At 32.6% G+C, this 25794-nt stretch overlaps 1 protein-coding gene across 11 annotated transcripts; it reads left to right on the forward strand.

Annotated features, from left to right (window-relative positions):
- The first annotated feature begins 834 nt into the window (after nucleotides 1-834).
- On the forward strand, nucleotides 835-24893 carry LOC134272851 (kinesin light chain-like). Of its 11 annotated transcripts, XM_062755063.1 has the most exons (20): nucleotides 835-1100; nucleotides 3565-3635; nucleotides 9138-9381; nucleotides 12338-12577; nucleotides 12913-13003; nucleotides 13931-14159; nucleotides 14964-15051; nucleotides 16178-16279; nucleotides 16465-16548; nucleotides 16752-16841; nucleotides 17271-17360; nucleotides 18006-18105; nucleotides 18252-18301; nucleotides 18471-18538; nucleotides 18726-18834; nucleotides 19486-19641; nucleotides 20586-20698; nucleotides 20892-20981; nucleotides 21843-21906; nucleotides 22375-24893. In XM_062755063.1, the coding sequence occupies exons 2-20, from the start codon at nucleotides 3619-3621 to the stop codon at nucleotides 22453-22455; spliced, it is 2106 nt and encodes a 701-aa protein (XP_062611047.1). In that variant the 5' UTR covers nucleotides 835-1100; nucleotides 3565-3618; the 3' UTR covers nucleotides 22456-24893. The 11 variants fall into 11 exon arrangements, with proteins under 11 accessions (XP_062611047.1, XP_062611053.1, XP_062611003.1 ...); XM_062755069.1 differs by lacking the exon at nucleotides 3565-3635; XM_062755019.1 differs by lacking the exons at nucleotides 835-1100; nucleotides 3565-3635; nucleotides 14964-15051 and adding exons at nucleotides 6957-7139; nucleotides 14552-14639.
- Nucleotides 24894-25794: the final 901 nt, after the last annotated feature.

Here is a 25794-nt window from a genome sequence, read left to right on the forward strand (position 1 = left end):
AGCTTCCTTGAGGTATAAGCTGCCATACACGGGGACTTCAGTGTTTCACAACTAAACACATCTCTTTTTTTCTTCAATATAGCATAAACCTTATTTTAAAATTTCCGTAATATTTTATGCTTGCTTTCTGAAAATATTATTTTAACTCGATATAGGAAAGAAAAAAAGATCAAAGGGGAAGGGAACATTATTTTTATTTGAATCTAGGAAAAAATAGAAATATTGAATGAGATTCATGTACGCGGATCTAGAGGGGGGTCTGGGGTCCGGACAGCCCCCCCCCCCCCCCTGGAATTTGGCGAGTTATTAAATATATATACGGAAACAAGTAAAAGTTACCTTGGACCCTCCCTAGAAAACGCGGACCCCTCCTCGAAAACGCAGATTATGTGAAACTGGTATGAAAAGTCATAAGTCTGAAGCTTTGAAAGGCAACGACTAACCCCACCCTTAAAACCCTCGAAATAGGTTTTGCACATTTGAGGAATCAATTTAGGTTTTTTGTGTGTGGGGGGGGGGATGTCAAGAAATTTCTGATTTGGAGTTTTTTTTACACTTGGGTGGAATCCCCCCCCCCCCCGAACAAATTCCTGGATCCGCGCCTGCGATAATAATTATTTTTCAAATTTTATTTCGCAAACTCTTGTATACCTGTGGGTGTCAACATTTCTCAGCAGACATTATTTTAAAAAGTACCAGAGTTTTATAAGTGAAAAAAGTTATTGGAATTTATAAAGTGAAACGCACTTGTTTGTGTTTTTCGTATCCGTTTTTATCCGATTACTCTTATTCTGGAAAAGAAATTTCCACGGATGAGTGACGACGAGAGTTTCTGATCATTCCGCCATGTTATGAGATGAGATGATGATTGGGAGGTGTGAAAAGAACTTTAAATGACAGTCAGCTGTTTACATTTCCATCCTCTTTTAAGTCACACTTATTCACACAATCTATCAAACCAGAAAATTACGATAGTTTGCGCGTAAATTCCTCAAAATCACATTTTAGCAGAGAGAATGTGTCTGTCAACAGCATATTTCTACTCTTGAGGAGTGAACACGTCAACTCGGTCAACTGACTGTCTACCACGAGATTCACAGGTACTGAGGTTTTATATTTGGATGTCTTCAGTTATTTAGTTCCGTGAACACAAACTTGATATTTTCAAGTTATGAGATTCTAACTTTTATTTTGGAAACAAAGTTCGGTATGCAATCATAGACACAAATTTCTGAAGCTGTGTGAAATCAAAGTCATGTTGATGAATATAAATAGACAAGGATGAAACAAACCCTTTTTGATATTACCTGGTACTCAGGTTGGCAAGTTGAAACTGTGTGATGTCACCTGAGTAAAAGCATTATGCACATGAGAAATTGACCATGGCAACAGATCCAATTTGTGGTCTCTGCAGAGAAAATTGTTCAAACCCATAGGAAGGGGGTGCATCATATGCAACATGTTTACACTACTGAAAAATGGTGCAATGCAATTGTGGTGTGCTGCCTGAAGGCCATGTGCCCCCTCCCATTTTTCCCTGCTAAATGGGGGAATGCATGATTTAAAAAAAATTCTAGTTTGTAGAAACATCATCAAACCAAGTGCTATCAAAATTCTTCATTGAAGAATATCAGTGATGTATCATCTGTAATGGGCGGTTGCCCAATAGTCCCAGAATCAATTAACAGGAATCGATTTCAGTTTTAACCGTTTATTTAATTACAATAATAAACATCTATAACAATGATAACAATGCTTACAGGTCAAATATAGACCGCTCTCTCCTCTAAACACGTTCACTTTCTTCAGTATAAAAATCAGCACACCTCAAAATTACAACAGTCGTCAGTAATAATACCGTCGGGCTAACCCGGGCCGGGACGTACTGTGACGTCATACTCATAACATAAAAAATGACGTTTAGCGCACAATCAATAGAACAATAAGTATTACGCTAACAAAATAGCAATAGGTATATTTTATACATAATAAACATTAGTGATGGAACGATTGTCGGCGACAATCGATTGTCGGTCGTTAGAAGCTCTTCGATGCTACTAATCGATTATAAAATAAATGTCGCCGACATCGCTAACAAAAAATAAAATTGTCATACTTTAATTTTAATACCAAATCCAAGTGCAAAGAGCATAAAAGTAGTGATGAATGTTGAAAACATGGAAGGATCCCGTGTCTTGTTGATACTTTTACCGCCATGATTAAATATGGGGTTAGACTAATACCAGGAAACGGTAATATTGCAAGTAAAGGAAAACATAATTAATCTAGTCAATCTTTAAACGTAATTATAATCATAAATACAAGTCTAACTTTTGGATAATTACTTTTAAAACTTGCAATTTTAACTAATTAAAACTAATTTTAAGAAATAAATATGTAGATATATTAATGAAAGGTGGGACTAATATCAGTAAAATACCCATTGCATGGACTTTACAAAAAATAAATATACTCATTCTGTTTCAATAGTCCTATATTGTTTAAAGTAAACAAAATATTATTTTCCAGTTTTTAAAAAAGAAATTTCAATTAACATTTTGGAATATTTAATGTAAGTAAATGTTTCTTTTGTAAAAGTCTGACAGAAATCTGAATAAGTTTTAACTTTTCTGTATTAATTTCATTAAAGTTCAAAATTTCGATTATAATCGATTATTAATCGATTATGCCCAGCCGATTATTACCGATAATCGATTATGATTTTTTTCCGATTCCCCATCACTAATAAACATAGACTTATGCTAATTTAATATCAGTCAATGTACAAAAGTAATAATCAATTACTGGAATATTAATTAATAAATATTCAATAAAGATCTCAACCGTCACACATCTAATAAAATCTGAACCACCATTCAACATATTGACATCCACTCATGACAAAAAATGAAATTACATCTCATGTGGTTCATATGTGGGTAGTTACAAATATCACATGCATGAAAATAAAGCCTTATAATGAAATACCATATCATCAAAGTTTACTCCTCTTGTCCCTTGATCTCTAAATTGTTTTTTTTTTTTTTTGTTTTTTACGTTAGTGCATTTGGTTTACCTGAATGAAGTTTCTCTGAATAATTGCTGTTTAAGTCACTGTAAGATATATCAAATGATTTGTGAAGTTCTTAGAAAAATTTCCAAATTCAAACGGATTAGTTTCATGAAAGTATGGAATAATCTTGAGTAATAGAATTACATCTACATGTATTTGTTGTATATATCTTATTAAATAAGCTTTTTTGATTCAGTCATTCTGCATGGCAACAGAGAGTTTTAATGGTTTTCCAAGTTTCCATGAATATTTTAATTTTGCAACCTGAATGAAATTTACCGGTAATTATTAACACGAATTACCAAACCAAAAAAAATCTATCCTAAGAATTTTTTTTCGCATGTTTGTTGTATACACATGAGGTGTCCTTAAGACACATGTTCCTTTTGCATTGAAAATCTTTCTTAAAAGTTGCATTGTGTACTCTGCCAGTAGCTCTTAACTAACTTGTTTTACCTTGAATGCCTTATGCTTGCTTATTAACATTTTAGGGAATGTGTTACTGATAGATAACCAGGGAAGAAGAGACAAGAAGTGTACAAGTCATGGATGAAGACGAACGGTATTGACTGTTTTCTTTTCGATCTACTAACAATTAATCTCATGCCAAATATACTTGACATCACAGATGTTGTGTTCACACATGTTTGGAATGTAATGCATTTATACATGATTTGTATTGAATTTTTCACTATTGTCAGAGTGTGACAAACATGTTGTTGCATTTGACAATAAGGCATTAGTGGTATGGATATTTGTGAAATCCTTAAGAGGTAAACATTTAATTGATACTTGTAGATTATGTCTTCCATTGAAATCTTCATTTTATAGATTTAATGTGCACAGTTAAGTACCAAGTTATCAAATCATTACTGTATACAGGGAAATTTTTGCCCCCGTTTTATTTTCGTCCCTTTCGTCCTTCCCTTATTTGGGCGAATTTAAAATGGGGCGAATTCGAAGAATATAGTATAAATAGAGGATATTCAATGTTTTGTAGTTGAAAATGGAATTTATTTCACGAGTGGGACAGGATTTTTGATATTTTCACGAGTGCGAAGCACGAGTGAAAATATCAAAAAATCCTGTCTCACGAGAGAAATAAATTCCATATTCATCTACAAAACATTGAATTTTCTGTTCATTACATTTTTAAAAAAATTCTTTGATTTTTCTTTTGCATCTGTCTTTTTGTAATACAGTCATAGGCTCATGACATCATAGTTGAGCGGTTGAGACGTCATAGCTAAGTGAGGTGAAAACACTGTAAACATGGATTTAGCAACATATTTTTGGTAATTTTGACAGTTTTATTCGATGTCAGAATTGTTTATTTATTTCCATCTGTCTTAAATTAGCTCAAGAAAGATTTTTTTACAGCAATCTTCGTTATGGGAAGGGAAATCGAGAGTTTTCCCGCACTTCTGATATTCGTCACACCATGAGAGGATATCATTTTGCATTATTCAATGAATAAATTACAGTATTTCACGAGTAAAAATGTAATAATTTCTTAAACAAAACTATAACTGGGTGAATTTAAAATGTCACAAAATTGTTTGCTAGTTTGAAAGGGCGAAAATAACATGGGGCAAAAATAACTCTGTATACAGTAATCTTTGTAGTTCTATAGTCTCCCGTGTTAGCAAGGCTCCATAGCCTATCTTAAATGTTAATTTTATTCAGTGTATTCCTGGTTCTTTTATATTATTTGGAGGTTACAGTCTTCTGCAAACTCTCATTATTAGAATTATTCAGAATTGTCACTGAAAAAAGTTGATTTCTATAATTGAACAAATTATTGTGTTATAATTAAATCTTGATATGAATCTGAAAATCTTTTGTATTTTAGTCTTGATAATTCAGAGTCTACCACTGATGAAGACAACAAACCATCACAAAAACATGTCTGTCATTACTAGATATTGTGGATCTCATAAACCCAGTGTTACTAGAATTTTATTCATGAACAAAAATGTTTTAAACATTACTGAAAATTTTTAACACCATTACCAAACACTTTTATTCTGTATGATCATATCCACAACAGTGCTGATTTTCAGTTGTGACAATTGCAACATCTTCAAATCAGATGTGATCGTCTTGGTGCAATTTTATTTAATGATACTTATGTAGAAGATGTCACTTAGGATTGATTATTTGTTTTTTTCTTACATCAATCTGTCCAGTACAATAGCTTTTATGTTTCCCTTATTCGTTTTTGTGTGTCATTGTCATTATTTTAACTATGATAATGTTTGGTGTGTAGGTTTGAGTAAGTGAAAGTGAATACAGGTCAGGTAACAGACTGTCTCTTTATATAAGTTAGGCAAGGGTCATCTGTATGCCTTAGGTGATATCTCAAATGAAAATTTAATTAAATTTCGATTTTTTTGTTTTTTGGTTTTGAAAAAATAATGGCAATGAAAACATAGTTATTGATTAGATTGAAAGTTTACTGAATTAACTGTGGAAGAAAGTTAAATTTTAATTGCAATTGGGAATTTGGGATGAAATTAAATATTCACAGACCAATGCTCAGTTAATGTCTTCATTGAGGACTCATTGTCTTGTACAGTAATAACTGATTAACCAGAAATATGTTTTAATACAAAGACATTTGTAAAATGAAGTCAGTCATTCATTACATTGACCTTCTTCAACATAGTTTTACATCAAAATTGAAAAAAAAATCTCAGAATAGTTTATAATTGCAAATGTCCTCCAAGGTAAAAAAAAAAAAAAAAAGTTGTAAGTGAATTTTCATTAAAATTATTTTTAAATTTTCAAAATGACCTTTACAGGTCAATAAATCTGAAAATGCCATATCATTGATTTTTGTTCGACAATTATTCCCAAAAACTTAAATTTATTTTTGCCAATTTATTGTTTACTGACGGAAACCATGTGTTCAATGTCTTTTCCCAAACACAGTTGATATTGACAATAAGATTTACACCATTCAGACATGCTTCATTTCAGTTCTAGTACATAAGACTGAATATATATAAATGATTTTTTCTTTTATTTCCTGAACAACCAACCATAAACCAATTTTATTATATTTACAATATTTGAACAGAAGATTTTCTGCAAATATTTTCCTACTTTATCATGTTTATCAAAAAATATTTATGTAGAAGGTTTTTGTTGATTATTCCTTGTAATAGTCATTTTGAGTTAATTATAGATACATTTTATGTAGAATGTCAACATTTTAAATGGCTTTGAGGAGCATTTAATGGTATTTCTCTTGGTACCATTTATCCCTTCCATCATATTTCTTCCATGAATACAGGCTATGAATGTCAACAATTGTCTACCTATTGAGAATGCAAACAAATGACTTTTCAAAAACACAGGTTCTATCAAGGAATCCTGATATACTCAATACAAACCAAAGGTAATTTATGGTTAAAAATTACTAGTAAAATGAACTTGATTCTTATAATAAATACTTAGAAAGTAATAAATATTGTAGCAATGTACACAATTATGTCTGTAATATATTATGGCAGCATTGTTCTCAAAAAAATCTGCCATGCTAAGTATACAGTTAAAACACAGTTATTTCTCTTTTTGGAGATGTTATGTTCATAAATTATGAAGAAGGGTGACATCAATGTAAGCATGCATCAGGCCAGTCTCGGATCAATAGCCGCAAAAATCAATAGCTCATTTCAACATGCTGGGGAGAAAAGCCAATGAAATTCCTATATTGATCATATATAGTGCAGGATTAATCCATATTGAATAATGAAAGGGTTGAGTCTGGCCAGATTGCTTTTGTTTTTTGGCTATTCCAGGCTTGTTGTGTGATTGTTAATTTAGTCCTCGCAGTCCAGATTTGTGATGCGAGGTTTGATAGAGGAATGAAGGTTGTCCTACTAGGATAGACACTTGTTGAAGTCATAGTCATTAGCCTTAGACCCCTTTAAATAATGGACTTGACTAGTTTGGTGGAGGATTTGTATCATGGAGGATTTTTGTCCGAGAAACAACAAGTGTCCGGGATTTTAGATTTGCCTTACAAAATGGAGACAGACACTGTGAAGGCCTATAGAATGTAAGTGGGGTCAGGTCTAATTTTGGGGGGAGTTCTGTGGTTTATTTGAGCTGAGTAGTGAATAGACTTTCTAGCATATATTATGATTGGGATGATGTCATCAGATGCTGGGACAGTATAACAGACTCTGAATAAATAATTTTGTGTTTATGAAATGGGGTAATGGTATATTTTTGGTGTTTTTAAGAGAGGTTTTCTGGATTTTAAATGATTTTGCAAAAATTATAGCTTTAATATCTGAGTGAGTCACAAACTGGGTTTTCCTCATCTACCTATCTTTATCAAATTCTGGGTCTGTGTTCAGTGATTTTAACATGTACTTTCAATTAATCTAAAATAAAAGAAAAGTCAAAGCTTGTTACATCAAACTTCATGGGACCAAGAAAAAAAAACTTGGGGATAACCCAAAAATTCAAGATCCTGAGGTTAAAATACATGCAAAAAAAGTACAGTAGTTGGGACTTTCATCTGACCATAAAGTACTCTTGGTATTTGAGATGAACAAAGTTCAACTTGTCCGTAGTTATACAGGCATGATTTTTACCTCTTTCTTCTCTTATATCTTTTTGCAGTATTTTAATATACCATGTACTAGTAAAAAGAATTTTGAATGGCCATTGGATGGGATATTCATTAATTAATTTGATACTTGTCTGAATAAAATTCTACAATTTCTTTTCTTTTGTATTTCATTTTTGTAATTTTTTTGTAAACAATCCCATCTAAGTACTAATTAAGTCTTTATTTTTAATATGATAAACATTAGACTAGCTTGAGTCCATGTATGAAGATTCTAGAAAAGGAATCACCAGGAACTTTTTCTTGCATGTCTCTATGTTATGATTTAATTGTGACAGTCATAAAAATTAAGACAAGGAAAATTTGTAATTGTGTAAATTAATTATTTTACGAGCATGGTTATACTGGAATAACCAAAAGTACGCTGAGATGATGACAAGATAGTTATATTCAACAGTAATGATCAATATCAATTTCATTTAATGAGGCTAGCTGTAATGTACATGTATCACTTTTTTCCCCTTTTTCTTCTGTTTTTTTTTTTCTTAGCAAAATAAATCTGAAATTAAAATGACAAGAACATGACATTGTATGTGAGTGGAAAGAAATTTTATGTGAATTACTTTCCAGTAACATGCAAAACATTTTCCAGGGCAGGAGAGAATTTAAACGAAGCTTAATGTACTTCTGTATTTAGTGTTTAATACATGTATCACAATGGAGTGGTACTGAAAATGTTCTGCTATTTTCTTAAAGTGACTTGATGTCATAATACACCTTTTCTCAAACATCAGTGTATTCTATGTGTGTATTTCTGTCAGTACAACTGAAACCTGAACACATCCTACATAGGCTCAAATTAAACAATTGTATTGATTTATCTGTAATGTGGTTGATGCAGCCTTCTTCACAATCTTTAATTCTGTAATTATGGGTTTCCTTCCATTGTATTTGTTATTTGACCTGGCTATTTGTAAAACCTCAGATGAAATGGAAGTATTAGTCCATGGTTTAAGATTGATATAGACTTGATATGGTGATACATGTAGTTAAGTTGAATACTATAATTATTAAAAAGAAGAAACCTTTGATGATGTGAAAACCTTGACAACATTTATGAATTACAAGTAAATTAAGTTTCCACTCGTCATGTTCCAAAATTATCAAACTTTTAACCCATCAATATTACTATGTTTACAGTGTAATTTAAGCATTGCTTACCAGTTACCACAAGATTTATTTAGAAAAAGGATATTATTGTTTTTGCATCAAAGAAAATGTTTTCTGTAGCATGAAAAAGAGGGCAAAGAATCATTTAATTTATTGTGCAATGATATGCTTTGCCTTCAGAAATGAACCACACTGCTAATCTTTTAATTATATAATTTTGTGAAGGTTTAAGTATTTGTGTTCATTGTTTTGTTGCAGTAAGAAGATAGAGGAGGGTTTAAGTTTAACTGTTTGTTGTTTTTGTTGCAGTAAGAAGATAGAGGAGATTGGGAAGATGACGTCCCTCTCCCAGGAAGAGATCATCAGTGGTACAAAGACGATAATGCAAGGCCTGGACACGCTGAAAAATGAACATCACCAGATTCTTAATGGACTGCTCTCCTCCATGAAAACCATCAAGAAAGAAAATGAAGATACAAATCTGATGGAGGAGAAGACTAATCGCCTCAAAAAGTCACTGGAGACCATAGAACTAGGCCTCAGTGAAGCACAGGTAAAGGGGGGGGGGGGAGATGTGTGAATACAGAAAACTGTAAATTGATAGAAATGTAGAAACAAAAAACAAAAATTGTAAGCTGCTCTGGTTCAACAACATCTAGATCTCATTATGGTAGCTAGTTCCCGGAAAACTGGATCAATATTGGAATATAACCACCACTAGGACCTGATGGTTAGAAATTACAAAGAACAAAATACATGACCATTAATATATTTGTTGTGAAATCTTTACATGCGCTACCAGCATGGTCTTCAGAAGTTTCCATTTCCTTTATGTCGTAGAAGATTGCAAAGGTGAATGGTCTACCAGACTGAAATTTGACCGATAATGTATTGATGAGGGTTTGGGGTAGATGGTTTCTGCAATTAAGGGTTGGATCTCTTTGAAGGTTTAGTTCTTTCCAATCTCTCTGTATTCTGGAAATCTGTTTGAATTACAGCAGATCAAACACTACTTAATGAATAACCCCCACATTGACATTCTGTAAGTTATTGTGCAGTGGCTGCCTGGCATTGTTTTGTATTGGTCTGTTATTGCTGCACTGCTCCAAATACCAGTGTCGATTATGTTATAGAAGTGAGATCAATATCTCAGAAGAAAATTTTATATTCTAAATAATGAATATTCATTTCTCATTTTTATCTGTATGAGATAATCTAATTTGACATTTGAGCATTTCTCTCCCCCACATGTTCTCGTATATTAATGTTTAATATCAATGATGAAAGATTCAGACTTGAAAAAAGAATGCATGTTACAGTTACATTGTTGTATTAGCATCTCCTTTGATGGTTGCTGCAGTCTGGATTTAGCATTCAATAGATCGATGTTTAACTTTAGAAATTAATAACCATTCTCTGTAACCACTTAAACTTCGTTGCCACGCATGGTCACCGATTTTGATGAAACTTCACCCATGCTTAGTACTTGACACCAGAAACAAATATCAAACAAAATTTCGTTGCTAAGTGTCTCGGTTGCTATGGCAACAGCCGGAAAAGTTTGAAAAATCGAGATTTTCAGCCACTTTAAATCTTGACTGTGGCTTAATAAAAACTAGAAAAAGCAAACAAACCATTCTCACAAAAACATGACACCTTGATGTTACTTATACTGTAAAGAAACTGTTTAGAATATATCTCTAAGTAAGTGGTAACCAAGGGTACATTTGGAATACATTCAAAATGCTGAAATATGCTGAAAAACACTCCATATTCACTAATGGTAGGTGTTACATGCTCAAACTCAATCAACGACTTAAGAAAAACAATGAAAATGTTTGACCTTAAGTATATAAGTATAAGCAATATTATTCTATAAATAACTTTAATGGTTGCCATGGTAACATAGTGTAACCATGCAAAACCAGTAACTAAGATTGGGTTAATGCTACTGTCTTGAGGAAAAACATGAAAATTTAAGACTGGCAAATATACATCCTTAGGACCTTGCAACACCAAAACAATAAGAAATATTGGGTATAATTGCTACTTTGCAGTGTTACCATGGAAACAAAGTACCAGTGCTTAAAAGTGAATTATTATTCGCTGCATTAAGAATCAAATTGCCATATAATCAAGAAACAAATTAAAGGACTCAGCTTGAATAGTACTTATCTGTTAGAACTGAAGTTGAATATCATATATTGATAAAACTTGACGAAGAAAACAACACTGTTGCTATGGTTACCAAGAAGGGAAAATGTTCGATTTTGTGAACTTTATATCAATATTAAACCCTGTGTGCCAGCTTCTTGCAGTCATTTAGAGATTGGATGATAGTCAAAATTAAAAGTCAGGTTAGCTGTTAATAAATATCAATCATAAAAGTTTTGGGAATCTACATTTGAGGGTACGTATCCAAGGTAACAAAATATTTTTCAGATTTTTAAGCATATTTTTTCTTCTTATTTCCATAGCAACGCTCTATTTAAAGAATCCGATCTAAATTTTTTTAAATGGGAAAATAAGGACCACACCAACATCTTTAAAAATTGATCATTAGTTATGAGGAAATGTGCTTTCTTAAATGATAGGATCAGATTTAAACATACAGAGTGTAAATTTGAAGGCTCTCTGTTGTATAAAAACCTTGGCAACCATTGCCAACCAAACTGAAATATCATAATTTGTTCTTGGTATATGTTTCAAGGCTCTTTTCTCTATTATTTGATCACATTTCATCCTATAATTGCTTTTTATTTTTACGTGTATGACTTTATAAAATTCAATGAATATTTTTTTTTACTTTTTAATAATTTGTTACCATAGTAACGTATGTAATAGTTGATTTACCAAACCTGGTTATCATGCATTTGAGGCAACAGGCCTTCAACTTTTGGAAACAGTCAATGCCAATTGTTTGCTTTGCCGCAAATGTTAATTTTGGGGCTCCAAACATGGTAAAAAATGTCATTTTTTAAACTTTTAGACATGTTGCCATGGTAACTATAACACATAGCAACTAATTTTTGCCTGATTTTAGTTAAGGGTATCAAAGACTTTTATCATAGAGAGTTTGGAGAAATTCTGAGACTATGCGTGCCACAGCTCCTATATAAAATTTCAAGTCATTACAGAGAATGGCTCTTAACCTGTAGACAAGACAGGGTCGTGACTTTTCAGTGCCATAAGAAAGAATCACAGTGTCTTATTTCTCATAATATATGATAAGTAGTGAACCTTGGAAGCTGTAGCAGTACAATATAAAGAGCATGCAGATAGAAATAAATTTTTATTCACATTATGGTTTTAATATTTTAAGTTGAGTTTTGACAGCGATGCCGTGAACATATTTAATGTTATAATTTCTTACCACTTCTTGAATATTCTTTTGTGAATAAAAGAGGGGGATGAGGCATACAGTTCTGTTAATGTGTTTGACTATTTGTATGAATAAGGTAGATAATAAAAGTTAATCACAGTATAAATAGAAATCCCAATTCTTTTAGGTAATGATGGCCTTGGCAAATCATCTCCAGCATGTGGAAGCAGAAAAACAAAAATTACGAGCACAAGTGAGACGTCTCTGTCAAGAAAATGCCTGGCTTAGGGACGAGCTGGCCAACACGCAGCAGAAACTGCAGGGGAGTGAACAGAGAGTGGCCACCCTAGAGGAGGAACAAAAACATCTCACGTTTATGAATGAGATGAGAAAATATGATTCATCAGACCCTAATCAACAATCACAGGTGTGTGTGGCAGTTAAGACGAGATTGATTTTTGTTATAAAACATGATTCAGCTCTTGACAGTTATGTTATTGAATTGGTATGTAAGGTTAGTCATAGGTCAACTATTGTGGGACTATTTATCTACTACAACTTTTATTTTTAATTTTGATAATTTAAGTGTAAAAAAATACTTAACAACTTATTTAGTGTGTAAATGATTTAGGACATAATTATTGAATTATTTGCTTCACTGGAAAATTTAGCTTAAATTAAGCTAATTTCAAATTTCTCTTCATGAAAACAAGACATACACATGACTTGTAAAGAGACTGTTACAATTTCTTTTTTTTTCAGACCTCAGAAGGAGAGAAAGAATCTGACCAATCAACACAGTCCTTGGACCTCGGCTTTCCCGACGATGACGATGAACCTCCACAACAAGAAGGTAAGGCTAATGACAGCAAAGTTCCCCTTATGGACCTGGAGCAAGATTTCACCCATCATTGTGATACAAATGAAGTTAATTTTATACGCAGTTCACATACTGTATACAGGGAAATTTTCGCCCCCGTTTTATTTTCACCCCTTTCGCCCTATCCTCATTTGGGCGAATTTAAAACGGGGCGAAATCAAAGAATGCAGTACAATTTCTTAAACAAAACAATGACTGGGCGAATTTAAACGGGGCAAAATTGTTTGCAAGTGTGAAAGGGCGAAAATAACCCTGTATACAGTATTATCATAATGATAATTGATGTAAAGAGAATTGATGACCTTTCATGTAGATATGAAAATCTCAAAAGAGATGAAAATCTCTCGCGAGTCTGATCTTGACAAGATTGTTGAGAGGTACCGAGTTGCCAATGACCCGGATTTGTATATGGCAGGGGAAGGTGAGATAGAAACAATCCATTTACGCACTTGCAAGATTCTGTACAGTCATCCCAACACAACACAGCTTCTGAAACCAGATCAAAACAGCTATTGAATAAATGAGATTTGTAATAGGCACTTGTGGAAAAGTGATAACTTTTTGAAATTTAGTTTTTATAAGGACATTTTTGGTTAAAAGTACTTGATAAATAGCTTTTGATTAAACTTCTCTTTAGTACACCAGCTGTCTTCATTGTTTCCTAGACACTGCAATAATTTATTCTACATCAGATATATTTTTATGTACTTAAAAAAAGGTGAGTATTCACAATTCTTTAGGTTAATAATAGACCACATACCACTACCAGGTACCCTTGCATGCCTTCAAACCCTTGTAAATACTCCAATAGTTAAAGTTAAAATCGCACAAAAAGGTTTTCCAGGAATAAGTTTTTTAAAATTGACACTTCTAAATATTTTTTTGTGTATTTCCTTTCAGTCCTTTCTCCCTCACAACCCAGTGCCATGGCCCAGGCTGCCAGTGGAGGGTACGAGATTCCTGCGCGACTACGCACTCTTCATAATCTAGTCATCCAGTACGCCTCTCAGGGCCGCTATGAAGTGGCTGTCCCACTTTGTAAGCAAGCCTTAGAGGACTTAGAGAAGACCAGTGGCCATGACCATCCTGACGTAGCAACTATGCTAAACATTCTAGCTCTAGTATACAGGTATGCTCCATATTCCATAGGACTTCATATCATCATCTGAATCAACAGCTTGACTCCGTCTAGATTCTGGACATATGTCCTTGTTGCATTTGATTATTTCTAAGATTTATATTAGCATTGATTAATTCACAAGTTAAATGCATGTAATGTTAACATCGTTTAGAAATATGAACGTTGATTAGAAATTGAAAATATGTAATTTCAGAATTCAATGTACAGGAAATGTTAATATAAACCAATACTGTTGTAGTTGAATTTGGATGTAGCCTGTTTTTGCATGATATTCAAGCAGTATTGCTTCAATTTCATTTGAAGGAAGATTTTAATGATGTACTTTCTAAATTGTGATGAGGATATAATGTGTAGAGGTTAAGCACCAAGTTCTTTTACAGAGACCAAGGCAAATTTAAAGAAGCCGGTAATCTACTACAAGATGCTTTAAAAATTAGAGAAAAAACACTGGGTTCTGATCATCCAGCAGTGAGTGTCCGACGAAGCGTGACTGCTGTTACACATGACCGAATCACGCAGCAATCACTGGAAAAGTCATAGCAGAGTCAAAATTCTTATAATCACTATGAAAATTGTTAATGACATATGAACACATTTAAAAATATTGATACACTTTGGATATAATGTTTGAATGGTTTGTTCGGGAATTGAGATTCTGTCATTTGTAACAACAGTTAATGCTTTATGATGTGAAGGAACTTCCCAAGAAGTCAGCTCTTGGGCAGTTTTTCTTCACAGAGTATTTCGAGGATTTTTTTATTAAAGGTTTAATGAAAAGTAATGACATTTCAGAGATCAAGGCAAATATAAGGAGGCTGCCAATTTACTGAATGATGCCCTGGGCATCAGAGAGAAAACACTCGGTCTTGATCATCCGGCTGTGAGTTCATGCATGAAATTGGTCCATACTCGGTGTTGTTTTATTCAGTCACTTATTATATCTTTATTTGGAACATGGCATTCTAATAGTTGAAGTTTGCATGGCGTAATTCTATTTTTTGTTTTACGGTAAATCTTTGGTTGTTATCTAAAGTAATGATTTGGCATTAGTTAATATTATACATGATACCAGTACTGTATATTTCAGTTTTGTGATTGTTTGGTATTTAGTTATGATAGGAGAAACTTTTTTCTTTTGTATAATGAAAGAGCAAGTGGGAATTTTTAGTTTCATGCAGCCGGCTGCAGCCCTCAACATTTTGCTGAAGGAAGTTACAACAGAATTTTTTTTTTGGGAAAAGAAACATCTCTCTACTATCCTTTTTTATTTTAAAAAGTTCTATATCTTGTATAAAAACAAAATCAGGGCCAATTCCATGGCTATCTGGGCGTAATTCCCATGGTAAAACATTGGTAGCTATCAACAATAGCATATTTCGGGAATGACCAGTATGTTGTTAGGGCATAGCTGAATGTGCCATAATTTACATCAATTTGCATGATGACCATCAAAGGATGGTCAATATTTTTATTTTTTATGATGGTTTCCAAAGGACTGCATGATATGATTTATTTTTAATCTTGATATAAACTGTTAGTTGTTGTTGTTATTCTTTTTAATCAAAATGTTTCAAAAATATTAAAATTTAATTTTGTTTTATGTGATGAAAGTTTAAAATACTTATTGTATCTTACTATGCAGCTATGAACACTAAAAAAAATAAAATTGCATTTATGGAGTTTGAATAATAAGATAATAGTTTAGTCATGTATTTACTGATGAAATATTGCTTTAAAAATGAATATACAGTTGTGATAGTCATGAAATCAGGTATAAAACTTGTATATACATGTATAGGAAATGTATTCAGAAAAATATAACAGTAAATCAACACATTAATAGTGAAAGTTTGAGGATAAAGCATCTATATAGACTTAATACTGTTTTAGCAGGATTGCATAAAAGAAATGTAATCACATATTGCATTGTCTTGGTATTATACTATAGTTTTATCAGTTTTATATGTACGGATCCAGCTTGTTTTATGAATGAAGCTACCTTGTAGGTGGCGGCAACACTGAATAATTTAGCTGTTCTATATGGAAAGAGGGGCAAATATAAAGAAGCAGAACCTCTATGTAAAAGAGCATTAGAAATTAGAGAAAAGGTAATTTGTTGTAGGGTTTGAAATTAAATAGATTTTTTTTTTAAGAGAACAATAAATATCAAAAAGTATGATAAGCTACTGCACATGAGTAGAGCAGAATTATTCCAAAATAATGAGAAAATACACATAGTTTTGTTTCAATATACATTGCATATTTTTTACTGAACATTTTCAAAAATTTTCAGGTTTTAGGAAAAGATCATCCAGATGTTGCTAAGCAGTTAAATAATTTAGCCTTACTTTGTCAAAATCAAGGAAAATATGAAGAGGTAAGGAAGTTTGTTGTGTAGTGATTTTTTTTTAAACATGCAATTGAATTTTGGAAATGATAAATATAATGTTTTACGATAATAACTATTGATCTCCTGAAAGTACATGTATAATTCAAATTTTTTACAAACTTCTGAATACACTGTAAACCAAGTTGATCTATATTTAGAATTTTTTCACACATTTTTAAAATGCTGTCCAGGTTGAGCAATATTATCAGCGAGCTCTTGAAATTTATGAAACCAAATTGGGACCAGATGACCCCAATGTTGCTAAAACTAAGAACAACTTGGTAAGACTGGTCCTAGGAATCATCAGGGTGTTTATACTTTGGCGTGGATCTGTGGTTAGAATTGAACGGCTGAAATCATGAGAATTGTTCCTGTTTTATTTTTTGCTTTTGCATGATATTTTAGTTTTCCTTGTAGTGCATATTTTTCTTATCTCTTGCAGTTGCCCATCATTCCATTCCCAAAGGGATTTTATCTTGAGTTTTTCATTGCAAATTCTCATGATTTATTGACTGTTTAAATCGAAACTTATGAGATCTTTGAACTTGTAATATTGTATACATATCAAAAATTTTACATGTAATGTTTAAATCAAGCCATGAAAAAAGCAGTTCAAACCACAGATAGCCATTTTATTTTATTTTTTTACGAAGAATTTTATTTTTGCATGTCTCATTTTGATTTGGTGTTGTTACCAATTGCTTTTGCAGGTGGAACATTATTATAAAAGAGCTTTAGAAATATACCTCATACGTTTAGGTAGAGATGACCCAAATGTATCCAAAACAAAAAATAATCTGGTAAGAACTTGTCTGAAACTTAGTACAGGAAGTAGACTAAAACTTTAATATGAATTTAAACATACATGTACTAAATGTATGTGGCACTGTGAAATTTTAGTGTCCTTAATCGTTTTAAAGTATACAGCTTTCCTTGTCTTGGAATGTCATATTTAAATTCTTTAACCTTCTTGCTAAAGTACTTGGAAGGTGTAGTGAGATTGTACATAAAGATGCATTTGTTCATCAATTTTCTGCATATATATATATACATACATGGAGAAAACAAGGGTTTACCTTTGTCATTTGTCCATCTTGCTATAATCTAAATATCCATTTCTCTGCATTTTATACAACAAAAATTTCTTTTCATTATTAGCAGTACTGGTAGCTAGTGCATGTCCTTAACTGCTCTCAATTTATTTTCTTTATTTTGTTACATGTTAAAGATGTATCAATTTATGTTAATAAACCACTTTGAAAAATGTAAATTTTTTCTATCTTCATTCTTGGCTATTTAAAAAAAGTCAATCATTTGATTTTCTCTTTTCAATGATTGTTCCATAAGTCTTTTTTTTTCAATAATTGTTCAAAGTGTTTACTTATTATATTCTGCTTAATTACAAATGCAAATTGTATTCACTAATGAGTTATACATTTTCTTAGGCATCAGCATATCTCAAACAAGGGAAGTATAAGCAGGCAGAGGCTTTATATAAAGAAGTCCTAACTAGAGCTCATGAAAAAGAATTTGGAAAAGTAGATGGTAAGGCTTTGTTTTTTCAACAAGAAAACATTTTATGTCTAGTGATCACATCTAAAACGCATTCAGATATTTATAAAGATACTGAAATTTTGACATAATATGTATGGGGGTGCTAGAAACCTAATTTGTGTTTGTTTCATTTATAGGTGAAAATAAACCTATATGGATGCAAGCTGAAGAAAGAGAAGAAAATAAAGTAAGACAAAAAATTATATTCACAAGTTATTTAGAAATTTTATGTTTCTAAAGATAGTGAAATAAAGATTCATTTGAATGACTTCTTTGAATGAATTGGAAATGAGAATGAAGAGAATATTTTACAAAAACTGTTGCTTGGTTTACTACATGTACTTTGTGTTTATAAGGGTAAAAGTAAGGAAGGATCTCCACTGCCTGAGTATGGGGGCTGGCATAAAACTGCCAAGGTTGACAGGTAACATTATTATCAAAAATTCATCTTATAGTGGTGTTATGCATAATATATTTACAAGGAAAAATGATAGAAGTGGTTGGTTATATAATTATATAAAGACATGTAAACTGACTTTGTTTAATCAGTCTTGAAAATATTTGAAAAGAAGTGCTTAATTTATCTTAGAATATACTTTATTATTGCACAGTCCGACAGTCACAACCACTCTTAAGAATTTAGGAGCCTTGTACAGGAGGCAGGGAAAATATGAAGCTGCAGAAATGCTAGAGGAATGTGCAATGAGATCCAAGAAGAGTGTGAGTTGACATTTACTTTACATTTCACTCTGTATATTCAATATATATAGTTGCTGCACAAAATATAGGATTGATCTGGAGTCACTGGTGGTAAAATTCTCTGTTGTGATGATTTTATACCCAACATTCTGCATGTGAATAATCTGTTATATGCATATAATTTTACATATATCGCATATAATAACTGCAGAATCTGTATGCATTCTGTATTGAAAGGGTTATAAAGCAAAACCTGTATCAGGAATTGTAGATGCTGTCACCCCCAAACTCTTACAAGGCAAGGCTAACATGCAGTCGACCAATATTAAGTGTTTTACTTGACATTCACAAGTTTACTTTTGTGTTTTTTTTTTGACATAACATATTTTTGAGCTGCTTCTTGCAGTCTTATTTTATCTCTGGTTTGATTTTTTTTTTCATTTTAATCATCTTTCTTTAATGTAACTAAAAAGGTCAAACTTTTCCGTGGCAGCAAAATATAACTTCAGTTTTTTTGCTCAGTGCTTTAGCATTGGACTAATTTTTGTTCAGTCTTGTATAAACAAAAAAGTATTCAATTGAAAGTATCAAGTGAATGGTAAGAAAGAAAGGGAGACGGGTCATGGAGTCAGTGTAGGTCAGGGGCTTGATCTAATTTTGGTTTTCTGCTAGGCCCTGGATGTGGTCAAACAGACCCAGGTCTTGGGTGCTGACTATTCTAAAGACCACTTACCCCCCACCAATCCGGGGCGGCGGCGATCGGGAAGTAAAGATCGGGGGTTCAGGAACTCCACAGAAAATGTGTCACATATTGGTGATACGGAGGATGTAAGTATATAGGGCTGGAGGGGCCCTGAATGGGGGTGAGTAAAGCACATTGTCACAATAAGTGTTCCAAATAATCAAGGTTTGTCCATTCTGAATCCCAAACTCAGTTTAAGATAACTCATGCACCATGATAGAATTAATATTAAACCTAACAAAAATACTCTCATACTGAAAACTAATGGTGAAGTGATGAAAAATCATGCATATCCAGTATATTCTTCTTTGGTTTAACATTTTATCTTGTGTATGTATGATCTTTGGCAAACTAATGTGGGATTTTTGTCGCTTTGATTAATTGGAACAGTTTGGAGAGAGGGAGAAAAATCCATTCATTGATAATGCACTGCTAACATCTGTCACAGAAAAAACATGCCTTGACTTCTGCACTGATAAGTTTTATCCATAACATTTTCATTGCATGCATGTTGTGTATGTGGTATTTGAAAGGGAAAGTCTAATGTAGACTGTAGTTTAGCTTTATATTAATATAGAAAAGTGTGGGTTCTAGACCATTTCTATTGTAGATAACTTTTTAAATTCATTTAATGTTAAAACATCACTAATTAAGAATCACCTTGCATGGATTTGTCATCATTTTTTATCCTGCTTTTTGGGGGAGGTGTGGATGGGTGTCAATGAATGGAGTTTACCCTTTCTTATGTTGTACTGTGCTTTACATGTGCAAAGGAATAAAAAAAGTAACCCTCAGTTTCAGATTAACCACAAAACAGCACTGTAGTATTAAAAAAAACTAAACCATAGAGTACTATTAATGGTGTTTGTATCAAACATAGAAGCACAGTGAAATATTCTTAACCATTTTAATTTGAACTCAAATTGAAATTCTTAATGATCAGAACAAAAACCTTTTTGGCTCATTATGAAACATTCTGAAAACTGAGGCTTGTTAGTTGGGCTTTAACCCCTCCTTTGTAAATACTAAGGGAAAATTAAAGAGAAGTGGGTCCTTCACCAAACTGCGAGCTTCCATTCGACGGTCCAGTGCTAAGTTGGTGCAGAAACTAAAAGGAAAGGGCACAGGCGAAGAAACGGGCAGGTAAGAGACCATTTTCCTTAGTGATCACCTGAAAACAAATTATTTACTCTTTGATTTTTTTTTTCTCTGGCCAAAAGTTTTGTTATTGAATGAAAAGTCCATTGAAAAAAAATACAAGACAGCAGATTGCTTAGCCTTGCCTTGTGCTGGTAATGGGACGCTTCTGATTCGTTGTTTTTTGTTTCTTGCCCAGCGTTTGGAGTTTGCCAGGGTCAGGGTACCTGGATACTCCCATTCCCCGTTACTGGGACGAATCTAGCGGCCCCGCCTACTCTAGATCTGGGTTTGTGTTTTCATCTCCTGCCACAATAACTCTGTACTACTACTGTTGCTTTAGACACTCAGCTTCTGTATCAAAGTCCTAACCCCATTTCTTATCAATACTATACATATAATGGTTTTGTATAACAAATGGATTTTTTTAATACAATATATGGATATTGCTAGCAATATGGTAAAGTGGTACACAGGTAATATTAATAGATTTTTACTCAAAACTGAGCCACACTCTTTTTTTTACCCTTTTTCTGCTTGCAGCACAGCAGCAAGTAGCAGCTAGAAGTGTTTTCTTACAGCTTTTATTTTAACAGACTTACTTTTCAGCTTAATGACAAGATGGCTGTCACTTGCATTAAAGAGTGATTAAGGGGTTGATGGCATTGTGATTTTTTTTTTGTGCTAGAAGTCAAATAAATCAGAGCAAAATCAAAATCCCCCAATTTTGTAAAAGACTTTTTTCATTAAAACAAAATTTCATTCCAACAGAGTGTGGTAGAGAAAGCCAGGATTTGGGTGATGGATTTTTATTGTTCTAGCCATTTAAGGAATCAAAAATATCTTAAGTGAAAATAGCATGAAAGATGTTGGTACATTTTGAAATAGATTATAATTTGATACAATGTAAATACTGAATATTAAATTTAAAGAATGTATGGAAAGAGTTTGATACATAATTGTATATTCTATGTTAGCATGTCTCTGAGGTTTTTCAGGTGTACTAATATTTTCTGAATTTCAGCTTTCTTTCTTAGGATGACATTTGTTATTTGATTCATAGTTGTTCTTTCTTTTCTTATTTTGGCCAAAGATCAAAGAATTTATCAACCATTCAAAGAGTACAATAATTTTTATCTCTGGTTTTTAGTATGAAAAGAGCAAGTTCCATGTCAGTTCTCAACACAAGCAGTAACCAACCAGATAAATTAAGTGTAAGTGTCAAATTCAGTTTAAGTGTAAATGTAAAATTCAAGGTCATTTTAATCTAGTAACAATCAACCAAATGAATTAATTTAATATGTCGAAATAATAATCATTTCTCATATAAGACAGTAATCAAAGTGTTAGTCACAATTTGTCTGTCAGTTCTCATCTGTAGCAGCTATGAACTATAGTTTAGCTTCAGTATCTCAAACAGTGATATCTCGAATAGCATAGATTTGTGTGCGCTTTGGAAGGCCCAAACTCTTTGGGATATCTTGAAATTTTTCTCGTTCCTATCATGTTTGAGATGACAAGGTTTGACTAAAAATTGATACATGTACCTGGTATATTGTAATTTTCTTCTCCAAGCAAGTTCTTTAATGTTATGACTTACTGTCGATCACTAATAATCAGTCAACCTCCCTCCCCCCATAAGTTTTTTTAAAATTCTGAATAAATTTTTTTTTTTTTTGCAGGAAAGCAGGCGGTCGTATGGGGATCTAAGAGGGCAGGGCAGGACGGCCAGTTCCGACCACTTAATCAACCGACCGTTCTGATGCCGGCTTGGTGTGCAATCACGTGGGCTGATATCATCATTCCTGACACTTGTGATAGGGTTCAGAGTCAGCCCCACCCCTCCACTTCATACTGTTATCACCCCCCGGGGCTGTGTACTTATTTCAAACTCCTTGTGTGTGATTCTGAGAGAATTAGTGGCTTAGTCACAGTGTAAATTGCTTCAATAAAAGTACTTTCATCATTTTGCCACATTGTTCTGTGTCAAACGCTGTCACGTCAAGATCAACTTCATTGTTACGGATTATTTATTATTATTATAACAGCATGTTATTTATTTTCTTTGGTCAGTTTGCTGTCATATGTCATCACTGTAAATGACCATTCGAATTTGGTGTTCATATTCTATATTTAGCTTCTTAAATGTTGAAAAAACCAATGAAACTTCAACAATTGAAATTGTAAGTGATTGTTGTTGCTGTTCTTTAAATAATGCATGTAGTTGGGTATTTCATAGAATTTCTCACTGAAGGGTTATTTTTATTTTTTGTATAATAAAAACAAAGTCTGTACAATGCAATGTGTAAGAAAGATTAATTTTCCCCATAATTTTATCGTAAGGGAGAATATTTGACAGTTTTGCTTTCTAGAGTATCATTTGAGAGCACATTTCACGGATAGTGATAATAAAAGGATGAAACGGGTGGATGGTATAGTTTAATTCCAAAGCTTAAGTATGCTTCTGTTTGCTTGCATTCTGAAAAATGTTTAAATAATGTTGAGGGTGGGGAAAAGAAATAATGTTCTAGATTTCCTTTAAGTTTATAAACAATACGTCTGCTATAAGGAATACAGAGCTAATTGATGAAGCTTGGACATGGTCTGTCATGAGTAATTCCATCTGTGCTCCTAATACCATATATACATGTACCTATATTAGCCTTTTAAATATGACTTGGTTCTTCACTATTTTCACTTGTAAAATTTTATTTTTTATTGGAAAAAAGCTTGAAGGATCTTTGCATTTTTCACTTTCTTTGACATATTGCAGTCCTTGGGAATCCACAAATTGGTTAAAGAAAATTTGCCAAACAGGTTGTGTTCAGAGTTTCCTGAATTTGATTTTTGCATAGTTTTGAATACTCACATTTAGGGATCTCCTTTTGCTGCCTCCTATGTTCTGTATAGAAATTTGAAGTTGATTCTTGTTAGATTCATGTTTATTAAATTTGTTTTATTTTCTCAATGCCACCATTAGCACAATTTCCCACAGGAATTGGCCAAGGATGTGGAAGTTAATTTGTGTTGAGTTGTGAACAAAATGGGGTACAAGTTAAATGTGGAATGAATGAATAAGAAGGGTTTCAGGTGATCTCAGAATGAACTTTGTGCACTTATTGAGATGTGAAATCAGATGAAAGCCTCATTTTCTTATCAGCTTTGATATGTTTATTTTCAAAGTGCTGTATGATTTTTTTTTTTATTTTTATGTTTGGTATGTATATGTGCTATTATTGCTTATGTGATAATTTACATGAACAAAATATTTTTGTTGAGAGCTGAAATTTTGTTATTTAGGTAGGCACACTAGAATAGGGGTTAATGTTTATTTGTAGAAAGTATAATTTGCAGTGCTCAGGGCTTTGGTTATGTTGTAGATCAATTGCTTGCCAATTTTTAAATGAAGTGCTTATGATAAGCATGCCCTACTTTCTTTTTTTCTGTTACGGCTATGTCGAAAAGAAAAATACATGTATTTTACATGTTTGAATTTTTATACATGTTCCTTATAAGGAATGTGTGATCTGGGTAAATAGTTATATTTCAAGTTTCAATTACTCCTTACAATGGCATGAAGTGTTTCATGATTGTCCCAGATGTACTGTTTGTATTTATATAAACATTCCTGTTCTATCATTAGTGTGAAGGGAAAGGGGAGGCTACTAGTACATGTACTTATGTGCAAACTGAAGTTGTGATTTTTATGAAAACTGTGTAAGACATGATATTAAACCAGTTTACGTTGTAGATATTAATCCTTTATTCAGTGTTCAATGGAAGCTATTTTTAGTGATGATATAGGATTTTAAGGTAACCTGAAATTTTTTTCTTACTTCAAACATGGGAAGTAATACCCACAGATTTTTAATTCTGAACTGTAGATGGATATGATAATGGTAGCAAAAATTGCTGACAAATAGTAATATATAAATGTTTAAGAAATTAGTAATATAATACAGATTATTTGATACCAAGTCATCTAGCCATGCCTGATATATGGAGTCCAATGGCCTCCTGTTGTGATATCATTTGTTTTTTTGCAAGAATGGGTGTATATTGTTGCTGTAATTTGTTGCCAATGTACTGATTATAAAGCTAATGTATGCAATATAATATTTGTACAATAAATTATGAAATCTAATTTCTTTCTGTCATGACACTTTATAGAAATGAATTAATTAAATATGAATAAATTTAATTGTTTTGTCTTGCCTATTAAGTATTTGTGCACAAACTTTTACAATGCTAAGGTTTACTGTAGACTAGGCTAGTACATAAATTGTTGAGGTTGTTATACATGTAAATGATCAAGATACCTATGTTGTTCTCTGCGGTGAGGATTCACTATACACACAGTAAAACAGGCTTATATCAAACATACTTTTAATGAATTGTCGCTTATAGCAAAGTCATTTTCATGTCCCTTGACTTTATACAATACATATTCAATTGAATACATTATGGATATAACAAATTACGCTTAAAACAATGCATCTGTCTCCGGCACTTCATCATAACAGTGTTTAACTGTAGATTGGATTAAACCCCTCAATCCATTTTGTGGGGGAAAAGGGGCACAGATGAACGTTGATATCTCAAATATCACAAATATGTCAGTATGAGTTGGAAGGAATACACTTTTCCATCTGTCTTTCCGTAAACATCACATTTTTGATTTCTTAACCAATGAGCCATTTTCAACCAAACTTGCAAAAGAATTCTTGTGTAAATTAAAGGGGTTTTGAATTTGTACAAATGGAAGGCCACACCTACAAGGGGATGATTACATATTGCAGAAAAATTATTGACATCTTTTAAAAATTTTCTTTGCAAGAACCACTGGTCAAGAAAATATAAAACTTAGAAGAATTACACGCTTAGTTTGGACTTTCAGTAAGGCGTGGCATTCTCAACGTTACCTAATTAGCTTCTGCAATTTACACAGCTTCCCTTCACTGTTGAAATATACATATGATAGAAATGCGGCCGAATGTCAACTGGTGTAGTAAATAGCCAATTAAAAGTTCTCTCACGGCACAGAGGTAGGGCATAAGTCGTCTGATCATTATCAACAACAATTTTAAGTTCCTATGTTATTA

This window comes from Saccostrea cucullata, unplaced genomic scaffold (assembly GCF_032062105.1).
Source record: "Saccostrea cucullata isolate Sc308-1 unplaced genomic scaffold, CSIRO_AGI_Scuc_v1 ctg1998, whole genome shotgun sequence".
NCBI lineage: Eukaryota > Metazoa > Mollusca > Bivalvia > Ostreida > Ostreidae > Saccostrea > Saccostrea cuccullata.

What these genes read in the sequence shown, in the direction of transcription:
- LOC134272851 (XM_062755019.1), top strand. Translation starts at nt 7,015, where the DNA reads ATGGACTTGACTAGTTTGGTGGAGGATTTGTATCATGGAGGATTTTTG. An exon ending in ACTGTGAAGGCCTATAGAAT is followed by an intron (nt 7,140 to 9,137) that starts GTAAGTGGGGTC and finishes TTTTTGTTGCAG; the next exon opens with TAAGAAGATAGAGGAGATTG. An exon ending in CCCGCCTACTCTAGATCTGG is followed by an intron (nt 20,982 to 21,842) that starts GTTTGTGTTTTC and finishes TCTGGTTTTTAG; the next exon opens with TATGAAAAGAGCAAGTTCCA.